Raw genomic sequence first — 24,059 nt, 5'->3', positions numbered from 1 at the left:
TCTGCATACTTGACCTCCACAATGTATTTTAACAAGTAAAATAGTTCATATCTAATATATCCTGGGACAACTCACACACGGTTATCTGATCACAAGCTAAGCAGAGCTTGTGTTATGGTAACCAGACAACTGATAAACTTACTTATATATTTCTAAATACATACATATTATAGACAAATTACACCCAGACACCAGAACAAATGATCATGCTTATCACACAAACATTTGTCCTGGGCGGGAATCGAACCCACGACTTCCGGTATAGCAGTCAGGGTCGCTAACCACTAGACCAACAGGCCCGTCAAATAGTATCTCATACTATTAGATGTAGAGTAATCCAAAACCATAATTATAGACCTTTGGTATCGTAAAAATGAAGGCTAAATCCCTTTAACCTTCGAAATCAATGTTAAGGTTGAGGTCAATAATATTAATTTGACATTCATTAATATAGCTAAATTATGAGTAACATAACCTCCACAATTCACCATTTATATAATTTAAAATGAACCCGATGACGTCAATTACATAGGAATTAGGAATTATTAATAAATTATAATCATATCATAACGGTGTATTGAAATGTAAATGGTCTATCAAAACTATTCGAACAGGTTTATTATTAAAACAAGATTTTACATCTAGCATTCTTATTGATATTTTACTGACTCTATTTAGTCTTAAGATATTGCAGTATTATTCTAACCAGGTTTCTGAACACACAGGATAAAAACGGAATTCTATTAGGCACCGCCGCTATTGTCTCTCAAACTGTCGCACAGCTGCATCTCATGAACTGTGATACTTAGGCAGTTTAAATTTTAAGATTGTACATTTTTGTTACCGCTTCAACAACCCTAATAAATTTGGTACGGTCAAAACTTTGATGGGTGGCCGTTTTTATTTCGTACATTTGCTTTCCTTCAGCCTAGTCGTACCGAACCATTAATGACGGGAGCCTGACTCGTACGTGAACGGTTTTTTTGATTAACAGGTAATGGCTTATACACATGTCATATTTGGGGATTTTCTATCCCACAGTATAAATATTGTTTTACTTTTTAAACCCAGTCGTCATCCCTATTGTCAAGATTTCAAAGTAATGCAAATTTTGTTTTGGCAACGTCTTAAGGACGCGCGCTTTATCTCGTAGATGCTTATGGTGCCCATGGGATAAGTACCGTTATTCAGGTAAACAAAATAATGCATAAGATAGAGGCTGTAAAGTAGGCTTTCTATACAAGCAAGGGAGCAATAGAAAAAGTAATGGTGGAACTTGTTTATCAATCGAAGTAGTGTCTATTTGTCATTTTTTTAAGCCTACGCTGTTAGGTCGATCGAAGGCTTTGACTGCTTGAGTATGATGATTCTTTATGCATCATCATCACTTCACGCACCAAGAACTTGACTCAGCACGACACCTCCCCCGAGGAGTGATGGATATCTACAAGGAATTCCTGGCCTAGACAAAAAAAAGTATCTGACTCCGTCTTAAGACTAAACAACATAGAAATAACCGAACGCGTAAAGAAAATCAAGAGATCGGGTATCACGAATTTATTTGTCAGTTTTACCCTGCCTCAGGCCAACAGTGGAGGAATATTAGCAGATGATGATGATAACCCTACCTCCATTATAGGGTTCCAATTTTACACCATGGGACCGGAATCCTAAAAAATAGTATTAAACAAAATGACTGCATTATACAAGTAAGCTATTTATTACATCATACAAGTATCAAAGCCAAGGACTTAGCTATTATCAACAAGCATTCTAGTGTGACACTATAATTACTAGGCATTCCATTAATTTGTTATAGATACAAATTAAATAATTGCTTGTCTTGTTTCTAAATTAAATTAACGACATGGTTTATCTGTGTCTATATACATATAATAAAATCGTAGGAAAGTTAAATTCGTACATAAAATATTGAAAAAAAAGTTCAATGTCGAAGACATTTTTTTTTGTTTGTGCTTTTGTGCCCGATGAACTCAGCAACGGTTTGTCCATATAAAATCGTTTTATGAATAAAAAAGTTATGCGACTGTACAAAATCACCGTGTTTCGGAAGGCACGTTAAATTGTGGGTCCTGCTCTCATTCCTACATCTTTGACAGTAGTTGCAAGTGGTCAGAAGCATGAAAACTCTGACCACCAGTGTAACCAAGGGGAATCGTGTTGCCCAGGTAACTGGGTTGAGGAGGTCAGATAGGCAGTCGCTCCTTGTAAATATTGGTACTTAGCTGAATCCGGTTATACTGGAAGCCGACCACAACATAGTTGGGAAAGGGCTAGGGCGATGAATGTAGATATAAAAGAAAAGATTTGTCCAAAATTTACAAAAAACACAGCCTCAAGTTACTTTTCGACGCGAACGTAGTCACTGGCAAAGCTAGTTCAACAATAATTACAAAATACGCTGACAGTAGCTTTACAATTAATTCAAATAACAAGGACCAATATTAATGTTTTAACATGCAGTTGGATAACAATTACTAGCAATTTAATAATAATATACAATGTACCTATTTTGTACCTAGATATCCTTGAAGGCTCTGTCATTGCGAAACAGAATAAAACAAAAACGAATAATATGATGAAATGCATAAATTCTAAGGAACAAGGTTTATTATAAACTGATGTGTTTATTTAGTTTAGTTTGTTAAAATCTATGTGCGATTTGGAATCGTAACACTGTCTGTTTTGTACAATTAGGATAAATAAAAACAAAAATTTCCAAACATATTAAAACTCTTTAAAGTTTTAACCGTGTCAAACGTTGCTTATTGAATAACCAGTGTTATTATTTGCAGCTGTTAGATATTTAAAACTTGACGAAACGAAACTGATTTATATTGCTCTCACGATTTATGAGATATGGCCTGGTCATGAATGGAAGGACAGACGGCCTCACAGACAAGCAGCGATGCCTTAGTAGCTATTCGTTTTTTTCGTTTTCAGCCTTTGGGTAAGAATCCCTTACATATATTTTCTTTATAATTTGAAATCTAGCTTTCTGTAATAGAGTATGCCAAAATTCATTTTTCTCTAAAATTATTGGAACTCAAAGCTACTTATTTCATAACAAAACAATTATGCAATAAAATAGAAACAAGAACGGGTGTGTGTGACACTCTCTGTGCTATTAAACTGATAAATCTAGGCAGGCACTTACGTAGAAACAGTTCTATGTAAATTTTGCTAACATTTTACTAGACCTATATCGTATTATACTTGGTGTATAATTGCTTGGCTACTTAGGACAATTTGCTTTGACCTATATTCAACAAATTAATCCAATTTGTAATTTATATTATTGGCAAATAATTTGATTGAATATGATTAAGGATAATTATTGATATATGTATGTATGTGATAAGTATGGATTTACTAAAAACCTACTCAAAGCTACTAAAATCTTTTTAGTAGCATTAAGGTTGTAGCCACCTCTTTTTAGAATGTTAGTCTTGCTGCCATTGTGCTGTTCATGCAAAGGTTGAGAGAGCCGTGTGCCCAACATCGAAACTGTACCACGGGACCGCCTGTATAATATTAACTCAGATATTAGTAATAGGTACATAATGTAATAAATATAATATTCCGTATTCGACAACTTATAAACATACTGATACCTATATATTCCTAGTAAATTACACCCTGACACAACAACAAATATTGACGCTCATCGGACAAAAACTTGTATAGGTTTTGATCGAACTCACGAAATCCGGTGTAGAGTCTGAGCATTAAACTACTGGACTATCCAGCAACATAGATATGTAAACAGTTAATATACAAACAATACTTTTACTTGTTTTAAAACAACATAAAATGCAATATGTAGTTCGCATACACTCGCGCCTGATACAATTAAGCAAGCAAATTTATTTTGTCGTGCCATTTTCTAACTAATAAAAAATACTAATAATTTCAAAAGGATATTGAATAACAGTTTTACAAAATAAATTGTAATTTACTGTTGTGCATTATATAAGTATTTTTTTGTAAAAGTATAAATTAATCATTTTGATAGAAGTTTTATTTTGACTCTTTTATTTAGTGTATACAACATCTAATTTACGAAATGACTTTTCTGTTAAATTAATGACAATATTAATTGTTATCAAGTATGGATCAAAATGTTTTTTTTTCGCATTTAGGAATCTAATCCTTGTCTCGCGGGTGTTTTTAAAAACATTCAAATCAAATGGACAAAAGCACACAGACTGAAACCAAGCATTCGTAGATCACAAAAATGCTTGGCCTAGCGGTGATTGAATAAACGAAACGTCGCGCGCGGTGAGTTTTGCTATGTGACCTCAACTACAAAAACGTAATGAAGTATTTATTACTGAAAGCTTTTCCGGTATTTTTTAGGTTTTCAGAATCATCACAAGCTTTGTTGAATACTTATTGAAATACGATATTTTTAATTACAATAAATAAAAATTTAAATACAGTAAGATGATACGATTGATCATATATACGATTTATAAATCGAATAGGGATGAGAAAAAAAAGCGACAGTGAAAAACATTTTTATATAAATTTCAAAAACAGATTATATTCTTTGTAGTGCGTTGATAGTAGTCGCATAAAAGGCTTTCATGATCAGAAAACTCTCGTAAGAGTCTGCCTTCAACTACTTTAGTTCAGTCGTCTTGGAATCCATCCAAAACTATTTATAGCAAATTTTCGGTGACTTGCATTTAGACTTTCTAGACCCAGACATCTTGCGGTACTAAAATAGTTCTCTGCAGTGTACATACAACTTTCGCATAAGGCTCTTCGTACGCGGGTCAAGCGATGACTTTAATCTTCAATGACTCATGATGCTATATGTCACTTCTGAGTTAATGGGGTAGTCGTCAAGACACTAAAATCGTAGGCTTGTGGTGGCACATGTCTAAATTAGATAATTAATAGCTTCACATTTGTTTCAGAATATAAAATAATACCTAAATATAAAATATGCGCTTGCGCAAACAAACATAAATTTTATCAGGATCGCCCGACTAGTTTCGGACCCAATAGGAGTTCTTTTTTAATCATGAATTGAGGTTAGAATTGTAAAGAATTTGTAATTTAGTAAAGAACTCGGAGGTAGTTTCAAATTGTTCAATGAAAGTCCATCGCAGTTACAGTGCTGTTCCGGGCAATTACATTAAGTAAAGATATTTTAAAATCTTGGTAGAAGCTTTCGAATGTTTTCAAATGTGCAAGAAAAGGCCGGGCCTTTGATCAAATCGAATGATAATATCAAAGATATAAATTGCAAAGTATGATTCAAATTGAAAGAAAAATAAATTTCGAAGATGAAAATATTTTAAATTCCAATCTTGCACTTTAGTCCGATGGCACGGGCAGACATGCAGATGGGCCGGGAATTTTCAACGATTTGCATCGGTTGCAAAACTAAGTTATGGTAATCTGGCTATAAGTTACAAGCTCGAGCTGGTAAGCTTTTCAATTTTATTGGGAGATTGGATATTTTGAGCCTTAACTCCTTAGGGAAATGGAATTCCACCGCTTTTAGTAAAGCGAATGAATTAATTTGCATAACGATCGTTGAATCACATCCGTTGGTTTTGTACTTGTCGGTCAAAGGAATAACTTAACTGTTTTGCACCGGAATATTTTATTAAAGATTAATGTTGCCTGATTTCTGATATATTTTATGGGATAAATGGTACACTTGTTACGGTCCGTTATTGCCTGTAACTGGCAATCCCACTTATCAGAAAAGATTCACGTAATGAAGCTATTATAATTATGAAAATGAAATGAATTATTTATCCAGTTGGTTTGGTTGAATAATTAAAAACGAAGCTTAAGCTAGCTTGCATAAAAGTATTATAGACACAATAGCTTATTGAAAGGAATAATATTGAACTAACTTAGCGTTTACCAATAGTAAAATACAAAAAGCGTATTTGCTGTATCGCTACTAGATAGATCAAAAAGCTTACAAAAGAATTGATAAAATATAGTTGACATATAAATACATTACCCAAGAGATTTCGAATTTATTCAATAAAACTGAGCAACAAAACGTACGGTTGCAGATTTGTATTGCCAATATATTTGTAACGTTGATATTTTTTGCGGAAATAAACTTGCGAACACAACACAGCTCTGTGTCAACGAAAACTCAGTCAAGATTTATTGTAGCTCGCAACCAACAATATTGAAATTTCAATACTATGATAAATCTGTCACATCATATTTTTCTAACTTTGCATGACGAACAACATATCTGCTTGTGGTTGTAAATTAAATACTTGAACTTTTCTATAGGTATCTAAGTTAAACTAATATTGTTTTAATAATACCTACTCTTATTTTTGTTTTTTTCTGGGGTCATAAGCTAATATCAGGCCACACTGAAGACACGGCATCTATATACCTATATATGGAATGTCACCTACTAAAAATACCCTTAGAATTATCAACTACCTGACCCCAGAATCACAGAATCTATACGTACGACGAAGAACGTATACTCTGCGCGTATCTGGTTAGCCTTATTCCTACTAACAGGACTTCTGCTTAAAAGTAAGGTTAAGGAGCCCATCATTTAGTTCACCTTTCACAAAGACCGCGTCATTTGCTTGGCCTGCAATAGTGTCCTGCTGACACTACTCTGATATTGATTAGGTCTCTCCTTTTTGTCCCCTTAGACTTTTTTTAAGTAGTCATTTGTAAAAAGTGCAGCTATGAACATACCAAGAACATACTATTTATCTATAAGTACATTACATGAGATAGATCGCGCTGTACATGTAAATGTAGTACATGGCAAGTTGAACTAGGAACTCCAGACAATCTGTGCGTATGCATTCAGAATTTCAATGAACTTAAAATTCTATCATCTTTGGATCGATATACTATGGGGATGAAGACTGGATACATATATAAGCCTTTTTGAACGTATCATTACGTTCCGACACATCCTCCATCAATATTCGTTTGGTTTAGAATTGTGAGCTACGGAACTAACTAAAGTTTATAACGGAACTTATGATGCTAGAAGTTCAATGTTAGCTCATTTAGTTCTCTGGTGTAACTTGCTATGCATTTCATTTTATGTATAAAGGTATGATAATACAAAATTAATAAGTGGTCTATTTTTAAACATGAAAAACTTGGGAAAAACTAAAAATTAAAAAACAAATTTCATGGAAATGGACTGTATTTTGTACGTTTTTGAAATTGTAACAAAATGAGGTTGGTATTTAATTTAACATGTAAACATGTTTTTTTTTATACTCTACCTTAACCCAATCTATTCCTAATTACAAGCCACGTTGATCTTACACAGCGATTACAAAATGCAAAATTCCCAACACATTATCCGAACCAATTTCAAAATCCATAAAATTTAATGCAACAATTTCTGCAAAGATAACATACTAACTAACGACGCTAATGTCAGCGATGCTAAAGCAGGTGCGAGTCGAGACTGTAAAGCTTGCATCTCTTAAATCGTTTAACAGTTGGGTTTCATTATCAGAGACTAGGCGAGAGCTCTCGTCAGGGTTATTATTCGCATGCGTAAACCTCGCTACCGTATCAGACCATTCAGTGGCAAAGAGACACCGGGCCGGGAACACGTCCCGACCCAGGCACGCTCCGACGTTAAATATTACGCGACCTCCATTCGATTCGAACATGAATTCGAACTTGAATAAATTCGTGATAATAAATAAAATTATTGTGAATGTGGATTCAGTAAAACTGATCAGTGATTAATTGACAAGTGTAATTTTAAGGGTTATAAATAAAACAACGTATGTGAAAGTGTTAATAATTTTGATTGATGATTAATTTTATTCAATGAATATTTAGAACTTGTTAAGGTAAAAAATATCTATAGATAATAGTTTTTTTAAGAAATTAAATACCATATTTTTTTTTACTGATGTTAAGTAGAATATTCATGTTAGGTATTTCTATGAAGGATATAGGTAATCTTCTTTTCATTCTTGTAACCTACATCATTCATTGTGTCCCAGGTCATTTGCAAGGCAATGATCCCCTACTTGTCATTCTCTTCGCTCACTACTTTATCAACGCCCTAATCTATCTATTGTTATTCCAATGTAGCAATCCATTCAAAATCTTTTATTCAACAAGATTCTTAGTCTTGACAATGAATCCTACTAAATGTTCTCCCAAAGGCCAACGCCAAGCTTGCCGTGCTAAAAACATTTCACGGAAATTGTTGAAAATTAAATGGTTTTTCTTGGAACCATTTTTGCTCCCGTTTATAAAATATCTTTTGAGATGCTTCGAAGATTATTGCGGCAAATGCTTTCGGTGTTACCTTCAATATTATAAGCCTTTTTGAAGACTCCCTTAGGAGATTTCAAAAAATACTTAACTTTGGTTTGTTATAGAATTTTGTACTCTGTTGCTTACGATTTAAGTTTAGGGAATTTCGGCGAGAATTTTATGTATTGTCATTTATAAGTATGGAGTTCGGCATCAAATTTTCGTTATGCAAATTGAGTGAGTCGAGCGAGCTCTGACAAATCGCGTTTTCTTTACGACACGCGCAGATCATTTTGCGGTGACTGGTGGAGCTTTTCCCGAGAACTGTTTAAGAGTTTGACGTACCGATTAACAAACTTCACACAAACAGACAGCGTTAAACTTTACACCCGTATTTGAGTAACGTTCTAAATTGTGGAGGAATAATGTTTACTTATTCTACTTACCAGCATTTCTCGGCGCGTTGCCAAATGTTGTGTCCGTTCTTTTTACGTTCAAGTTTGGTGCATCTCTAAATTATTTGGCTTGTGTTTACCAGCTACGGTTATGGTAACCAACTGTTTTTAATTGGCAAGACTGATAAACTGACTTTTTGATAAATTAATTTTGAACGATACTCTTTTCCGTCCACATACTACAGTTCAATCCTTCAAATACTTGATTTCGAGGATTCTTTTTCCAACTCGAACATTTTTAGTACAATACTTAGTTCAAAATGTTTCTAAAACATCTATCGTTTTATCTTCTACGTAAAGAATCACCTACTTATCCCTAATGATTTCACGAAGTCGAATTTAAGCCACACTAATTAACTCCTATAAAATATTAAGATTGCAATCGAGGAAAGCACTTAGTACGTTGGAATTTGCACTTAAGACTCCAAAGAGCTAAAAGCGGTAGCTTCTATAACTTAATGCATGAATGAGAATTTATGTCTTTCTCATGCAGTTTAACGATGTTCATCGTTAGCAATCCCAAGTGCCTTAGCATAAAACAAAGCATTTACGATAGGTACTAATGTAAAACTTGAGTACTTTATAAGATCGATATGGATATTTTTTCTTATTTCTCTTTGTCTGTTTTGGAATCGATATCCAGTCTCAATGGATTTAGCTGAATATCTCTCTTTAGAAAACATTCTGGTTCAAATGCCATAAAAGGAAATTCAAAATATAAGTAATAAATCTCGTTCAGAAATTTAAAAAAAATCATTCTGACTGCAATCTTAGACTAAATACAAAATAAATGTTCCTGCTTCTAGATATACAGAATATTGTAACAAAACGTACACAAAGTGCCATCGACGTGTAAAATACAAATTCAAAAACCAGCGATGGCCGCTTGAAAGCTTGTGCGACAAGCTTTATCAGAATTTCATATTCCACTGGAACACAATGTCTTTGCCCAGGCATACAAAGCGAAAGTAGCACAAAACAAATAGGTATGGAAAACAGAACTGAATTCAACACGACATAATTATGACAATGGACTTGATAGTCTTGCTTATTTATTAAGTTCTGTTGAAATGGGGTTTACGATTTAGCGTTTGTGGATTAAATTGAAATTCTACGAAGTTTTAAACACATAAACAAGCTTAGTAGATCCTTTTAGCTTTAACTAGTTATTTCCAAGAAGAAGTGTATCCTATTAAGATTTTGATTTTAGTCTATTTGAACGTTTAATTTTTTTTGCAGGCGAACTGATAAAATAGCTAGGTGTATAATTGTATATTATTTGTCAGGTATATAATAGCTAGGTCTATATTAGACGTATAGATTTTACCTATATACTTAGGAATACGTCAAAATTTTATTCAAGATTTATATGTACGTACCTATTAGGCTTTGTGGTAAAGGTAAGCCAATTGTTCGGCTGTGTCCTTGTGGGGAGGCGTGGCACGTATATTTAATATTTCACTCCTAATTCAACACAAATCCGTACGGAGTGAGATACTCACCAACTGTTGGGGTTTATTTTTAATGTTCAAAGTTTATATGGCTCTCTACATATTTCTAGTTATTCATATCATGTGGCACTATTTTAAAGGTGTGAGTAGACTTAAGTGGGTTTTAGTTATTTAGGACCTGTCCTGTACATGAAAGGTCAAGGGAGATTTAATAGCCATTTGTTGGATAAAGAATTTAAAGGTGTACTAAGAGTTTGCTAACATTGAGTCCTATACAAATATTTTCTAAATTAAGCATTAGGATCAACGCATTTTTACCTTCCTATACAAACTAACAATTGGAACAGATAAAAGGTTTATCTGTTCTCCGAACGTGAAACCTCGAAAGGATAAGCTAGGGTAGAACTATTTGACCTAACCGTATGCCGTTGAATATAAAAAGGTCGTCTATGAAATAAATAATCAATAACACCTTTGTAGTCAAAAAAGGAATCCCGCGATTTGAAAAAGAAACGGGGCAAAGGCTGACAAAGTTTCCGTTCGTAAACCTTTTTACGAACTGTGTCTCAGAATTGCTTTCACGCAAGACAAGGATCTAACTCGACTTCGAAGCTTGCAAAGCTTTGTACAATTCTATTGAGTGCTGTTTCTATACAATAACTTTTGTAACTGGCACACATGTTTATACAACAGTAGCCTCTTTGGTTCTGGTGTAGAAAAAGAGTACAATTTAAAAGATAGACTCATTGGTACGGGCTCATTATTTTTTACACAGAATCTATTAGGATGTCCAAATCATTGTAGTTCGTTAGCAATTTTAGGATCGATTAGGATATTCTAAGAGAAATTAAAAATCACAATATCGTGGTTATTTTAAGAAATGGCTTCAAATATTATTATTTTTTTGTATTTAAAAATATTCGTCGTCTCTAAGGAAAAGGTTGTTTCAATTAAGTATTGAAGCAGTGAACCCCACTTCAGTGGTCAAAACAGTTTATTTTTGCCTTACTTGAGGTGAAAAAGGATTTATTTCATATTTATATTTTATTAAATTTAAGTAGCTGATATATTCATATTCAGATTGCTTTTGGTTTTTTCCAGTGAAAAGGTTCTATCCCCGGGCGAATCGTCCTTCATGGGGTCACCTTGGTGAAAAATTCTATCGAAATCCGCATACATATTGGCTAAGGGAATTTTTATCTATGTAGCCCCAAATAAATGTTACGATAAAATATCTTACAAAATCACTTCTACTGGTTATTTTATCATAGATTGACTCACATTTTCTTAAACGTCCATAATATCAGGTGATATTCAAACTTTCCTTAACACGTTATCCAAATAAAACTCATAAGTAAAGTTAATAAATGCCTGTCAGAAGATACATACTTGATACCGACCCGATCAAAGATTTAAAGATGAGAAAAAAGAAAGTGAAAGTGAAGAGTTCTAAGTTGAAATTCGAAAAGAAAATTCTAATAAAGTTAACTATTTGGTACTACACTGTGACATTGCCATTTGGCAAAAAGTGAAAAAAACTGGAGAGGAATTTCAACAGCATGGCGACAGTGTGAATTTTTGCTCTAGTGATAATAATGCTTTACCATTTGTATCTTTTCATTCACTGCTTAAAAAGAAACCCGATCCTTTTTAAAAGATCCGACAAGCATAAATCTTGTTGAAAACTCTTAAAACGTAATGGGGATTATCAACCCCCTTTCTTGAGAAAATAGACATGAGCAAACCAAAGTAGATGCAGAAATATTGCATATTAAAAATATGAAATATAATGAGGCTATACTGTTCTCATTAACGATCTCCCAAATTTTACAGGTCCAAATACTTCATTAAGCTGGAACCTTTCAACTTAAAGCTTAAAACACTCAATGTATTTTTAGCACCAGCACAAGAGGGTATATTGTTAATATAAAGCCCTGCTCATATTTAGTCGGCTATTTTGTAACCAACCCGTGCGGGCAGTGAAATGAAACAAAGTTACAATGACGGCGTATTAGGTGAGAAATTTAAATTATGCAAAATATTTCAGCTGAGCGACGCCATATGTAGAGAAACTTTTTTGAGGTTACTTTTGCAATTTAATTTTTTGATCAAGTTACCTTTTGGTAAGCTTAATCTTCATAGGATGGATACTAGTAGGTTTCAGATACGAAGAAACTATTTTATTTATTGAAGAAATAACATTCTCCTTTTTGGACTATTTTTATTTTCATGTTTTTGTTCGTCGACCTTACAATGTTCTGTCCAACTGCTGTGAAAAGATCTCCCCTGAATTATTTCACGACTGTATGCCAACTCATCCCAGATATGCTTACACGTTAAAATAAAAACAGTTCTTTTCCACCTCTAGACTTATTTTTCTCAATTATCATTTAGCACTTGAATTTTCAACCCGATCTTTATTCCTGACAAAAAATACTAAAACTTTTCCCACATTCGTTGTAGGTGATACCAATAAATAACCTAAAAGTGTACAGGAAATAGGATTTCTCAGAGTAGTTGTTTGCCCGTAAAACATGCTTAGAATATGCTCTCTGAGGCATAGAAGGGTCTCAATGTGTAAGGGACGGTCACCCATTTATAGAGAGACGTGACACTCATTTGGTCACTATTCTTACATCAATTTTCGAAAAATACTTCGAGAAAAGAAATTTCTTTACCGTAGTACGAATAAGAGATGGTTTCATCATGCTACAAGCTTACTTTTACATGTTTTGTTTGACGAAGGCTGTCAAATATTTATTCTTCACAAAATTCTAGGTTCAAATGTCGTAATTAAATTAGACTGTTTTTGAACGTTGCTTTTGATTAAATTCTAAACTTCGGAGTCCTGAATTATAAAGTCTATTAAAAGTTATTGCAGATTATCGAATCTATCATTTATTTATATACCTTAAAATTGGCAAAATATTGCTAAAAATATTTTCCTTAAAGATATTGTTTACGAGCTAATTATAGACATATATTTAATTACTGTCAATAATTTAGAGTACTCCAATGGAAACTTCGAAATTGAGTTCTTTAAATCATTCCCATGGTTAACTTTATCAGAAGAGACTATTGCAAAGGGCCAGATCCCGGATTATTAAATTTAATATTTGTGGCCTTTGGGAGGATTCTAATTTAATGACTACTATTTGAAAAAAAAACTGACGGTATTATTGTTGTTATTTGTATCGTCAATTATAATTTTCGTTCTGGAACATCGCTTAAGATCTTTTCCGCTCAAAATTTATTCTGTTATACTTAATTTAAATAAAAGGAACAGTCCGAATCGATTTTTAAGATCCTGGAATAGTTTTGACTCCTGAAGATGAATTTATTACTGATTTCATGTAACAAGCTGAACAGTTAACGTAACTTTATCAATGAATGAAACAAAATTTCCATGTTGTACATTCTTGTAAAGGTTAATTGAAACAACCGGCATCAGGCACATACCTCACGATGAACCTGCTGTCATATACGTAGTATAAATAATGCTGGCGGCACATTCAGAGTAATTGGGCTTCCAGTTATCGTCTCTCAGGGTTCAGCGGTAAAATAATCTTGGTACTTCACACAAACAAAACTGTGGTCATATTATCGTCAATGTATCTGTTTATACTAAACTTTTGGAAAATAAATCTGTACCATGAATAAAAACTTAGTATTCCAGTTATTCGGTAGTTAATGTCCGTGTAAAAGAAGAGTTATTTTTCATAGAACTCTCTAAAGTAGTCATCATGCATCACTCTGCATCTGGTTGCAGGGTATGAAATAAAATCTCGTTAATAGATAGCGGTACAGTTATAATTCCAGATCAAATTTGAATTAAAACTAAAAAACTGTTTTAAATAAATAATTATGCCACCTATTTCGTCTGCAAATATGTTGTTTATTTACGACATGATAACAATATACCCCTTCATTTACCAACTTTAGTGTTTCAAACTAACCCAGTTGAATTTTGCTCCGCAACAGCAAAAACTGTAGCTTATACAAAACTAACATTTGTTATGGTGTTTAAAATATAAATCTGACATGAGCCAGAGATCTAGGCCGCTAACTTTTTCTTGTTGCCTAAAGGCCTAACATGACATAACATTTTGGACCTTTGTTTCAATTATGAATATAATGTCGCTTTTAACAAAAGCCTTTTTGTTAGAGAACACTTCCATTAATCTTTTTGTAAAGTAAATTTTTGTATGAAATAAAATATTTACTTAAGTAATTGTGAAATGTTGAGATAAAAGTTTTTCAGATACAAGGAATATAGGAAGCTAAATAAATGAGGTATCACAGCCTTCTAAGATTAATACTTGGATTTAATTGATTTCTGATAATGAAACCGTATAGGAAAAGACTGAAGCATATCTCAAAATAGCTTTGTAAATACGCTTGAAGGTAGAGCAATTCATTTAATTAATAAATCTAAAACTGAAATTCCAATTTCTACCAAAAACACTTTTCCATTCCCCGAAACCTAAAGATCGCCATTCACGACCAAAATAAAAGCTGAAGCAATGAATATTTAATTTCACAAACAGTTTATCCTAAGTGCGGAGCAAAAAAATCTTGAATGTTGATGTCGTTCCTCCACTCGCTATTACGCTAGTGAATTTTCAATAATTTCCCGTGAGATCAAAATTTTCGACAAAATTCGTCGCGAATATTGATTTCAGAGGGCTAAGCGTCGGTAACCAAGCCCTCGGGAACTCAAAACACGATATCTATTATATCATACTCTGTATTTTATTATTAATTTATCTGAGAAGGTATACCGGCGATAGCTTGTAACGAATTGATATTTTTCATGAGCCCTCTACGGTAAGGAGTGCCATTAATATCATGGGGCTGCAATTTATGGCTGTCATTTATCATTTCATCGAGCTGAAGGACCCTGACATATCGCAGTGGAGAGCCTCCCATTGTACTCAGCCCTTTATTTATTCCCCTAGGTATATTACCTCTAATAATGCTGTGTCTAATGGTAATCACTTTGGTGTAAGTACAAAATTAGTGTCCTTTGGGACTTACCTTTATTTCCGAGCCAAAAAACTGAAGAGGATTGAAAGTGACTCCATATGTAACAAGACATAAATAAACTTATCATTAAATAATTTTAGTAGAATAATGTCATCATTTAAAACTAATGTAATAACAATTTCTCCTACAGTAATATTTTCGTTACTATTCTGAAAGAGTTTCAGTGTAAATAATGCTGACAAACTATGTCTAGGTAATTTTGACTATTAACGACAGACAAGTAAATTTTTAAAGACAGTGAAGTGGTATTATGTAGGCATTAGGTAAATAAGTGCTTATGACATAAACTTACTTAAGAAGATAAGCCAAGAAAAAAAGCAGAAAAATAAAAAGACTAAGTGTAAAAATCTGTCATACATGTATACTAAACCTATAATCCCTAACAATATGAGTTACAAATACTAACATTATTAACGTCAAATACATTCGTGTTCAAATTAATCCAGGATTATCAGTGCAAAACAAATTAAAACATCAAAACAATGTGAAACGATCAGTGCAGTGAAGTGATAAAACAGAACGATTTAAACCAGTGTCAGTGATGCAGAGTCATTAATAAAATCTAATTAAACTGGTATGCTATAAACTAGTGAGTGTCGCATAAATGACGGCTATAGTGCCATATCCGTAGTAGTTGCAGCATGACCACGTGGATGGCGCTTTTCGGGCTAGTGTGGCTGTTGCGCGTGCGTGGTTCGCTCTGCGGCTGCGCGGCGTGCCGACGCGCGCGGCACGATGCGCACGAGTCGCACGGCTCGCACGAGTCGCAAGGCGCGCCTAGCCCACGCGCCCCCAGTCCCGAGAGCACGGCGCCGTTTGACGTCATCACTCTAGAACATTTCACCCGTGACGTCACGGTACAGACTGACTTTGATGACGAAGAAGTTGAAGACCTTGATAAGATCGAGATGCAGATTTCTGAAGAATGTAAGTATTTTCTTTTCTAAGAACTAGTCAAACAGGTTATGCTTTAGAAGTATAGTCACCTACTTTTGGAAAAAAAGGAGCCCAAATATAAAAAAAATCTTCTAGTTGAACTGTCAAAATCCTTATTTTCAAATGAAACACCACGAACACCAGCAAAGAATCGATAACACAATATAAGCCATAGTAACAATACTTTCATGTAGGATACCAAAAATGTTTTTTATATAAAAAAAATGGGTTGCACGTTAAATAAAGCAGATCAAATCTGAATGCCTTATCCAAAAATAATATTACCATAAAACCACGTTTGCTAAATGGATTGGTCACCATAGTATGGTTTTATGAGAGGGATGGCGGACCCGCCGTACATGTTACTGAAATAATCTCTGTATTTACTTTCATGCGGTTACTTATTTACTCGAAACACAAATGGGCACTTTTGTATTTTTGCGATGGATTTTAGCGAAGCCACAACCGTTTATTATTTTTTATAGTGTGGGTTAGTAAATGTAGGTAGTAGAGGCAAATTAACTTTAAAAATATACTTTCCATTAAGAAGGTTACTGATATTCATGATTTATCTAACAAAACTGGCTCATGTCTGAGATCACTTACAAATCCAATTATCAATCTTAAAACCTTGTCAAAACATTTTTGTACATAAATGATTTTACTGTCACGATTGCTAGTTTATAAATGTAAGAAAATCAAATAGGTTTTAGACTACATCAGACGATTTATAGAGTAGTCCAAGAGACGACGCTAAACAAACCGTTTCCACAAGATACTTTACTACATGCCGGCCGTGAGAAGTTTGTAGTGGTCGGCACTGCGTCATGCAGCCTCTGTCTTTTGTCACAAGACCCGCCACAATAATGCTTTTAACACTACACAATACCACCGTACAGTTTCAACACCTTACTTACTACGATTAAAACTCTGTATCTCTGTTGCCCACTTTCAACGAAAGCAGTATTCCGTCAGAAGCTTTCACAGCAACATGAGATAAATTGGATTTATCTCGCAACGGAACAACGCCATAATTTATTTAAGTTCAGACTTTGATAAAGTGTTTACTATGTTTCACAAGTATTATAAAACGAATGAAGAAGAAGACGTATTGTACTTTGAATGTTATGAGTCTTGAAAAGTTTTTACGACTGTTGATGTTGCATCTTTCTTTGCTTGTTTTTGAAAATTGGATGTTACGTAGTATCTTCATAGTTTTATCAGTATGAAGTTGGGTTTCGAGCGATCTTAAAAAGCTCTGTAAATAAGATTTACTAATATCTCTTACGCAAGTACGATTTTCTATCTGAGTCTTAAATAGAGAGTATTTTGAACCATGAAAATAAAGTTGCGATTGTCCATGGTCCAATATAAACCGGTCACCTTGACCGGAAAATGTTATTTTTGTTTTGCAAGTAACCTTCGCGCGACTTTTAACTAAAATTGATCTTTTGTTTTTACTGGTTTTCATTTATATCTAATAATACTCATTTAATTATTTTCCTAATACGTAGAACGCTATTGTTTAAGGTATTTTGTTTTATAAAATCTTTGTTTTTCTGCGTCTGTCCAAGTTGGCACGCGTAGCCGGATACCTGTCTTGATTATACAACACTTTGTAAGATAAAATGTCCGTCCCATCTACCAGAGATATCCTTTGCTTTTGTAAAATATAATCACGGTATTTTTATAACGTTGAGCGTTAACGTTCCCTTTGAATATTTTAGTTAGGGGAATGTTCGGGCTGTGGTTTTGCCAACCTAGTTTAAAATTACTTACCTCAATTTTACTAAGGTATTATTTAAGTTGTACGTTGATTTTATATTATCAAAGTTATAATGTTTTGAAATTGAATTCATTTGAAATGCAGTGATACACACTGAACATTATCGATACACGGCTTGCGCACGAAATTAGTCACTGGAGTGCCATTTATAAACAAGCACTAATCATGATTACACATAGTTCATCTGTATAACGAACACATTGTTGAGATGAGATTAGTATCTGATTCTGTAATCGATGCGACAACAACCACTCTAGCTAACAACATGAACAACACAGATACAAAAGATAATAATTGTATAATTCAGTATAATAAATTAAAAACTCAGCGACATGAATTATAATTATGACACAGCGAAATGCTCATTAAACTATCACATACTTCCGAATCAACATGGATTCAGTTCCGTAGTAACGTTGAACACCATGCAAGGATTATAAGGAGATAATAAATGAACAAGAAATTACGTTAGCGCTGACCCAACTTCCATTTCTCCATGAGAAATTCGCCTACAGCGAGGTATTTCATTCCCCTACCCATCCATGGCTCTGTATTACGATCTAAATCTCGGCTAGTAGCGAAACTGAAACCATATTTTGCCAGTACTTTTTGAGCAGGTGTTATGAGACTGGAAATGGCGAAATAGGGGATGGTATCCTCGTTTCTGTGAGCCGTCTGAGTTACAGTCAGATTCGTGCCGATGGTACGAGTATTTCAATCTTTTTGTTTTATCTAGATTAATATACGTCCCTATTTTTCAATTTTTAACGGTTTAACAAATAATTATTAATATTATTCGAAATTACGTAATTGTTCTCGTATTTTAGTATATATGAAAATTTTAATAACAAAATAAAATGATCTATGAATTATTTACTGTACACACACATCCATTTACAAAGTTAGCGTACAGACGACGTGTTTGCTCATTATCTCTTTTGCTTACGACGCGGACTAATCTTAAAGAGGATTTAATATTAAATGAGGCACTCACCGTCACTTGTAATATTTAAATACTCCAGACATGTTGTAAATTAAAAACGTATAGAGAGAGCATTAATCTCTTAGACTATATATGACGAAAACAAAGTGAGCTTCCTAATGTCACAAACATTATTAAGTATATTGGTGAGAATATTTGAGATTTTGGGGATTTGAGAACATTGTTAAACAGCACTGCAACACTTGCATATTTCCTTCATTACAGCATCTGAACATTTTGTATAGCATAAAGATGGATTGAAGAAAAGAGTATCGTAGAAATAGTTCATCAACCAAAGTTATACATTCGGTCGGGTCGGTAGAGTTACCACTAATTACTGTAATGCGTATGTTAGATCGACTTATGTGAAAGGCAAGTTAGTTTTCAGAGTTTGATAATAATTCTACAATATTGTACCGAGAATATTACCCTGAGGTACCCCGTAAGTTACTATCACTCCATTACCAGTGTAGTTCAAAATTGTAATGCCCTGTTAGCAGGGTTAATAGGTAGTTTGATAATAGCTATTATTTTAACTTTCTGTTTCCAATAACCGTAGAAATATTGTAGCCTGGATGAAGCTCTTGAGTCAAAAGCTTTACTCACATAATATATTATGTAATTTTCAATATAATTTACCTACTACGTTCTAAATCTGATAAAATGAAAAGATTATAATAAAAACGTTTACTTAATTTAATAATGTATATATTATTTACTTTCCGAGAAGTAAGTTTTCGAGAAAGCATAAGCAGCTACTCAAAGATGCTTAATTTGCAAACGCCTCTTTTTAAGCTCAATTGTTTCATAATATACTTACTAAATAACTGAGAAAAATCGTCATAAAATATCAAGTAAACCTCAAGCTGGACGAAATCCTTTTTACTTAGCATCGCAATATTACGAAGAAAAGAACAACTTGCTTACCAAGATAAAACTTGAGTGACACCAGTAATAAATCAAGATACCAGATTCCAACAGAAAAATCTTGAAAGAGAAATACAATTGTATAAATGTTTAATTTAAAAATGTCAGTACGCCGTAAAGAAATAACTTAATACTCGTCAAATTACATTTTTACGTTATTAACTTTTCATTCCACGGCTTTACATGAAATAAAATTTTACGATTACGAGTGATCTTGACTTGTAGATACGTGATATATTTGTGTTTTGACAAACATCAAATCCGAGATATTTGCCTGTTTGGCACTCATCGGGATATATACGTTCATCTCCGTAAGAAGGCCGTAAAATTTCAGTGCGTATATCTTGCGTTGATAGGAATGAGTATGTGTAGGAAGTCGTATAAGATTTTCTACTTGAACAAGAATTTATTTAGATCAGCGATAATTTTATATTCCCACTTCTTAAATATCAAATTGATGCTAAAAAAGAAGTCACATGAGTAACGATTCAGAAATTTGCTATAATTTAATGTACGCTCTTAATAATCAGAATATAGTGTATACGTAGAAATTCAGACATGCTTTCTACCACACAGTATCTACATAATGCTATTTACCCATTAGACTTCTTAGAACGATCTCGTATAATGGAAGCACGTGTAAAATCGTTTTATTTCCACGTCGTTAGACGCAAAGAGTTGTATCGCACTTTGTGATTCGTATTTCCTTGGATGTCGAGTATTTGACGAATTCCTCGAGTTTGGAGGAGGATTTAGAAATACTAGTCGATGTGTGTAGTTATATATATTTATTTTTATTTGTTGGTTTAGATATCTGATTGAAAAACACTATATTTATGCAAGATTTATTTATTTAATTATCACACTAATCTACCATTACAGGTTACTTAACCTAATGCGGACTAAACAAAGGTCTAAGTATTTATGTGAACTAGGGTAGATAAGATAAGATATACTTTTAAGTGGATAAAAAATACGATTGATATTTATTGACCAAATTTTAAATGGAGAAACAGTTTTTAACACTAGATATAATAGACGTACTTACTAAAAGTAGGCTTTAAGGCTAAATGATTTTTAAGAATATATGTATTAAAGTCTCTCTTTATCTTTTATGCTCCAATTCTATACGCTCAAAGTAATACGATTTTTTTATTCACAGCAAACGTCGGTAACTACGATTGCGGCCGAGAACAGCCGGCGCACAGCCCAGGAAGTGGACGACATGGCGCCGGAACCATTCAGGTCCGTTCATAATAATATCGTTAGCGCACAATCGTTCCGGCAGCCGGTAGACTCGTACGGGCGATCCGGCGGCGAGTGTATGAAAAAAAAAACAAAAGAATCAACCCGATGCATGCCGACCTGCTCCTAGAGTGCCGGATGGACGGCGCCGGGTGACCGGTTACCGGAACGTGTAAAAACGGGGTTAGATCGTTTCATGGCCGTGTATAGCCTTTAACGTTTTTCGATTTCCTTTTACCTCCAATAAACGGTTGAACGCGTTCCATTATTAGCTCATTCTGTATGTTGGCGTGTAAGTGCTTAAAGGATTACACATCGACATCTAGATAATCCCTCTTTGTATGCTTCCTTTATTCCTCTCCGTTTTCTTGGTGGAATAAAAGAACGAGGAGGTGATTTAAATGTTGGTGAAAGGTGTGATCACAAACCAAACCAATGAAATTTGCTATCATTTAAACCAGATACAAATAAAAATTTAGTAAAACGAATTAAATCATACCGCAAATTCCAAGTCACCACTGGCAAAAACTCAGTAAGGAAACTTAAATTAAAATTGCCAACTTCCAGCTGGCTAGGTGATTAATTTTTGTTTTGTTTCTGCATGAAAAGTGGCTGTATCTCTGCTGTGGTTTATTAACAGACTTATATTTTCCCTGTAGCTAGTCGGTCCCTCATTACTGAGCATCGCCTGGCGAGAAATTTATTGGAGGGAATTATATTTTAGCTATAGATTTTCATCAGGAGTCGATAGTCCATACAAATTTAAACTATAGCTCAGGTTTTAGCTTTCTCTTGCCTTTATCTAAAACTGAAATCGATAGGCCATACACGTCGCAACAATAACCCAGACTTTTTCTTCTTTTTGCCTTTTCGCAAAAGTTTTTGGGGTCACGGCTACGGGAATCCACCCAAACCACAACTGTCTTATCCAAATCTCGTTTCATAAATACGGCTCTGAAGGTCTCAGTTCCAACGTCTAATAATCTTGAAGTCACTGATGCTCGATGAAAGCAAATATCATGTGTAAATCTGAACTTAATGGACTCCGCCAACACGCAGTGGAGCAGACGTAATAATAATGTTCTCGGCTTATGGCAAAGCCTTTTACACTTCAGTGCTCTTGATATTGTTTTTAGTGTAGTATTTACAAGGTTTCGAAATGTTCTCAAGTTTATTTTTACGTTGTATTAAAAAAAATAGAAGCTTTTGACGTTTTTTAATCATTTTGGAGTAAAGCTAAATTTTTGCTTATATAATATTGGCTCATAGCATGTGCTTTGTGTAATCTTGTTATGACAATCCATTAAATAAACTTAATTTGATTAATAAGATTTTCTTGAATTTAATATTTTCAATATTTTATTTGTGCAGTTTGAGGTGGCTGTTTAATGATGTTTAGTGATGATCATCATGCATGCATGCATGAAAACACGTGTAGAATGTAAATTCTTTAATATTACCATGACAGTGTATGTCACACATCTAGTCCTATAATCCGAACAAATTAAAATGATATACTACACTTTTAAATGGCATAGCTTTTTTAAAACATTAGATTCTAATAAAGGCTCTTTACCAGAAATTCTTGGTATTTCTTTAAGAAAAATTTATACCAAGCTTTTATTTATAAAACTGCCAGTAAAATGGAGGAGTTGTGCTTTATTTAAACCGTAGCATAATAATATAATCAAGTCTCGGACACGGATACTTAATTCAGTTACCTGGTTATGCTTGGAAAACGTGCTTATACTGTTCTGGTAGCTTAAATAACCTTATAATATAAAACAGGTGTGCAAAGTTCTAGATGCTTCCTTTATAAACTGGAAGATACATTCGACTCGCGATCCCGCCGCGTCTGCTCATGATTAAGGACTCCGGTTGGGTCCGAAACTAGTCGGGCTACCCCGAAAAAATACGCGTGAGTAAACCGTTACATCATTTAATAATGGAAGATACAGTTTTCTTTTAGAAAATGTCGTCATCATTATTTACGTGTGACCTTAGTTTAAATAATTGTCCATAAATGGATGTATGGAAGTCTAAATAGACAGTCCGAGTGTGAGACGGACAGTCGTCACTAAGGGTAGTGAATAAATAGGCTGAGAAAAAAATCACAAATAATGTTATGCCCGCTCTAATTGTTGCCTTTCCTTGATGTTGATTCCTATTATAATTGTTATCGAGTCTTTAGAAATACATTATCTGTGAAAATTTTAATTAACAGTTAATGAGATACAGCCTCGTGACAGACGAACGGACAGGTCGGACGGGTAGTAATTGGGTTCCGATTGTACCCTTTCAATATTTAACTCTAAAAGGCAGAAGACCCAAATCATTAGTTTATGAGGAAACTTCAACGGAATTGTCTTACCACTCTCAAGAAGATTCTAGAATCAAAACACTACATTTTAGTTAACCCACAGTCATAATACATTTGTGTCATATTTCTTAACAACTAGGGAACTAAGAATGTTATGTGGTCAGTTCGTTATATAGCATATTCTCTGAGACCTCGAATAGCATTAAGATATATCCATAATTTGTCTTTACGACAACCGTAGGAAAATATGTGGTGGTGCTATTCTTTTATGATCCGACAAACAGTGTTTAGCTCCTAGACTATTTACTGTTTGTACCAAAGAAAATAAGGTTATGGAGAGACCTACATCTAATCTATACTAATATGGATATAAAGCTGAAGAGTTTGTTTGTTTGTTTGAACGTGCTAATCTCAGGAACTTCGGGTTCAAATTGAAAAAATCTTTTTGTGTTCAATAAACTATTCATTGTGGAAGGTTTATCATCAGGCTGCGACTAAAAGGAGCGAAAATACAATGGGAAATGTGGAAAAAACGGGGAAAATTATTCATCGTCGAGGGCTTCCGTTAACTTATATCTTCTAACCACGCGGACGAAGTCGCGGGCAACAGCTAGTATTGGTTATAAAGTACAAA

At 33.9% G+C, this 24,059-nt stretch overlaps 1 protein-coding gene across 1 annotated transcript in view; it reads left to right on the top strand.

The window, feature by feature from the left end:
* Window positions 1-15,321: 15,321 nt before the first annotated feature.
* LOC113500623 (discs large homolog 1-like protein) overlaps window positions 15,322-24,059 on the top strand; it is a 28,524-nt gene continuing 19,786 nt past the window's right edge. Inside the window, exons 1-2 of the mRNA XM_026881476.1 lie at window positions 15,322-16,156; window positions 21,023-21,105. Coding sequence (XP_026737277.1) covers window positions 15,871-16,156; window positions 21,023-21,105 — 369 coding nt within the window. The 5' untranslated portion in view covers window positions 15,322-15,870. The remainder of the gene's footprint in view (window positions 16,157-21,022; window positions 21,106-24,059) is intronic.

This window comes from Trichoplusia ni, chromosome 14, assembly GCF_003590095.1.
Source record: "Trichoplusia ni isolate ovarian cell line Hi5 chromosome 14, tn1, whole genome shotgun sequence".
NCBI lineage: Eukaryota > Metazoa > Arthropoda > Insecta > Lepidoptera > Noctuidae > Trichoplusia > Trichoplusia ni.
This window is presented reverse-complemented; position numbering and strand designations above follow the sequence as displayed.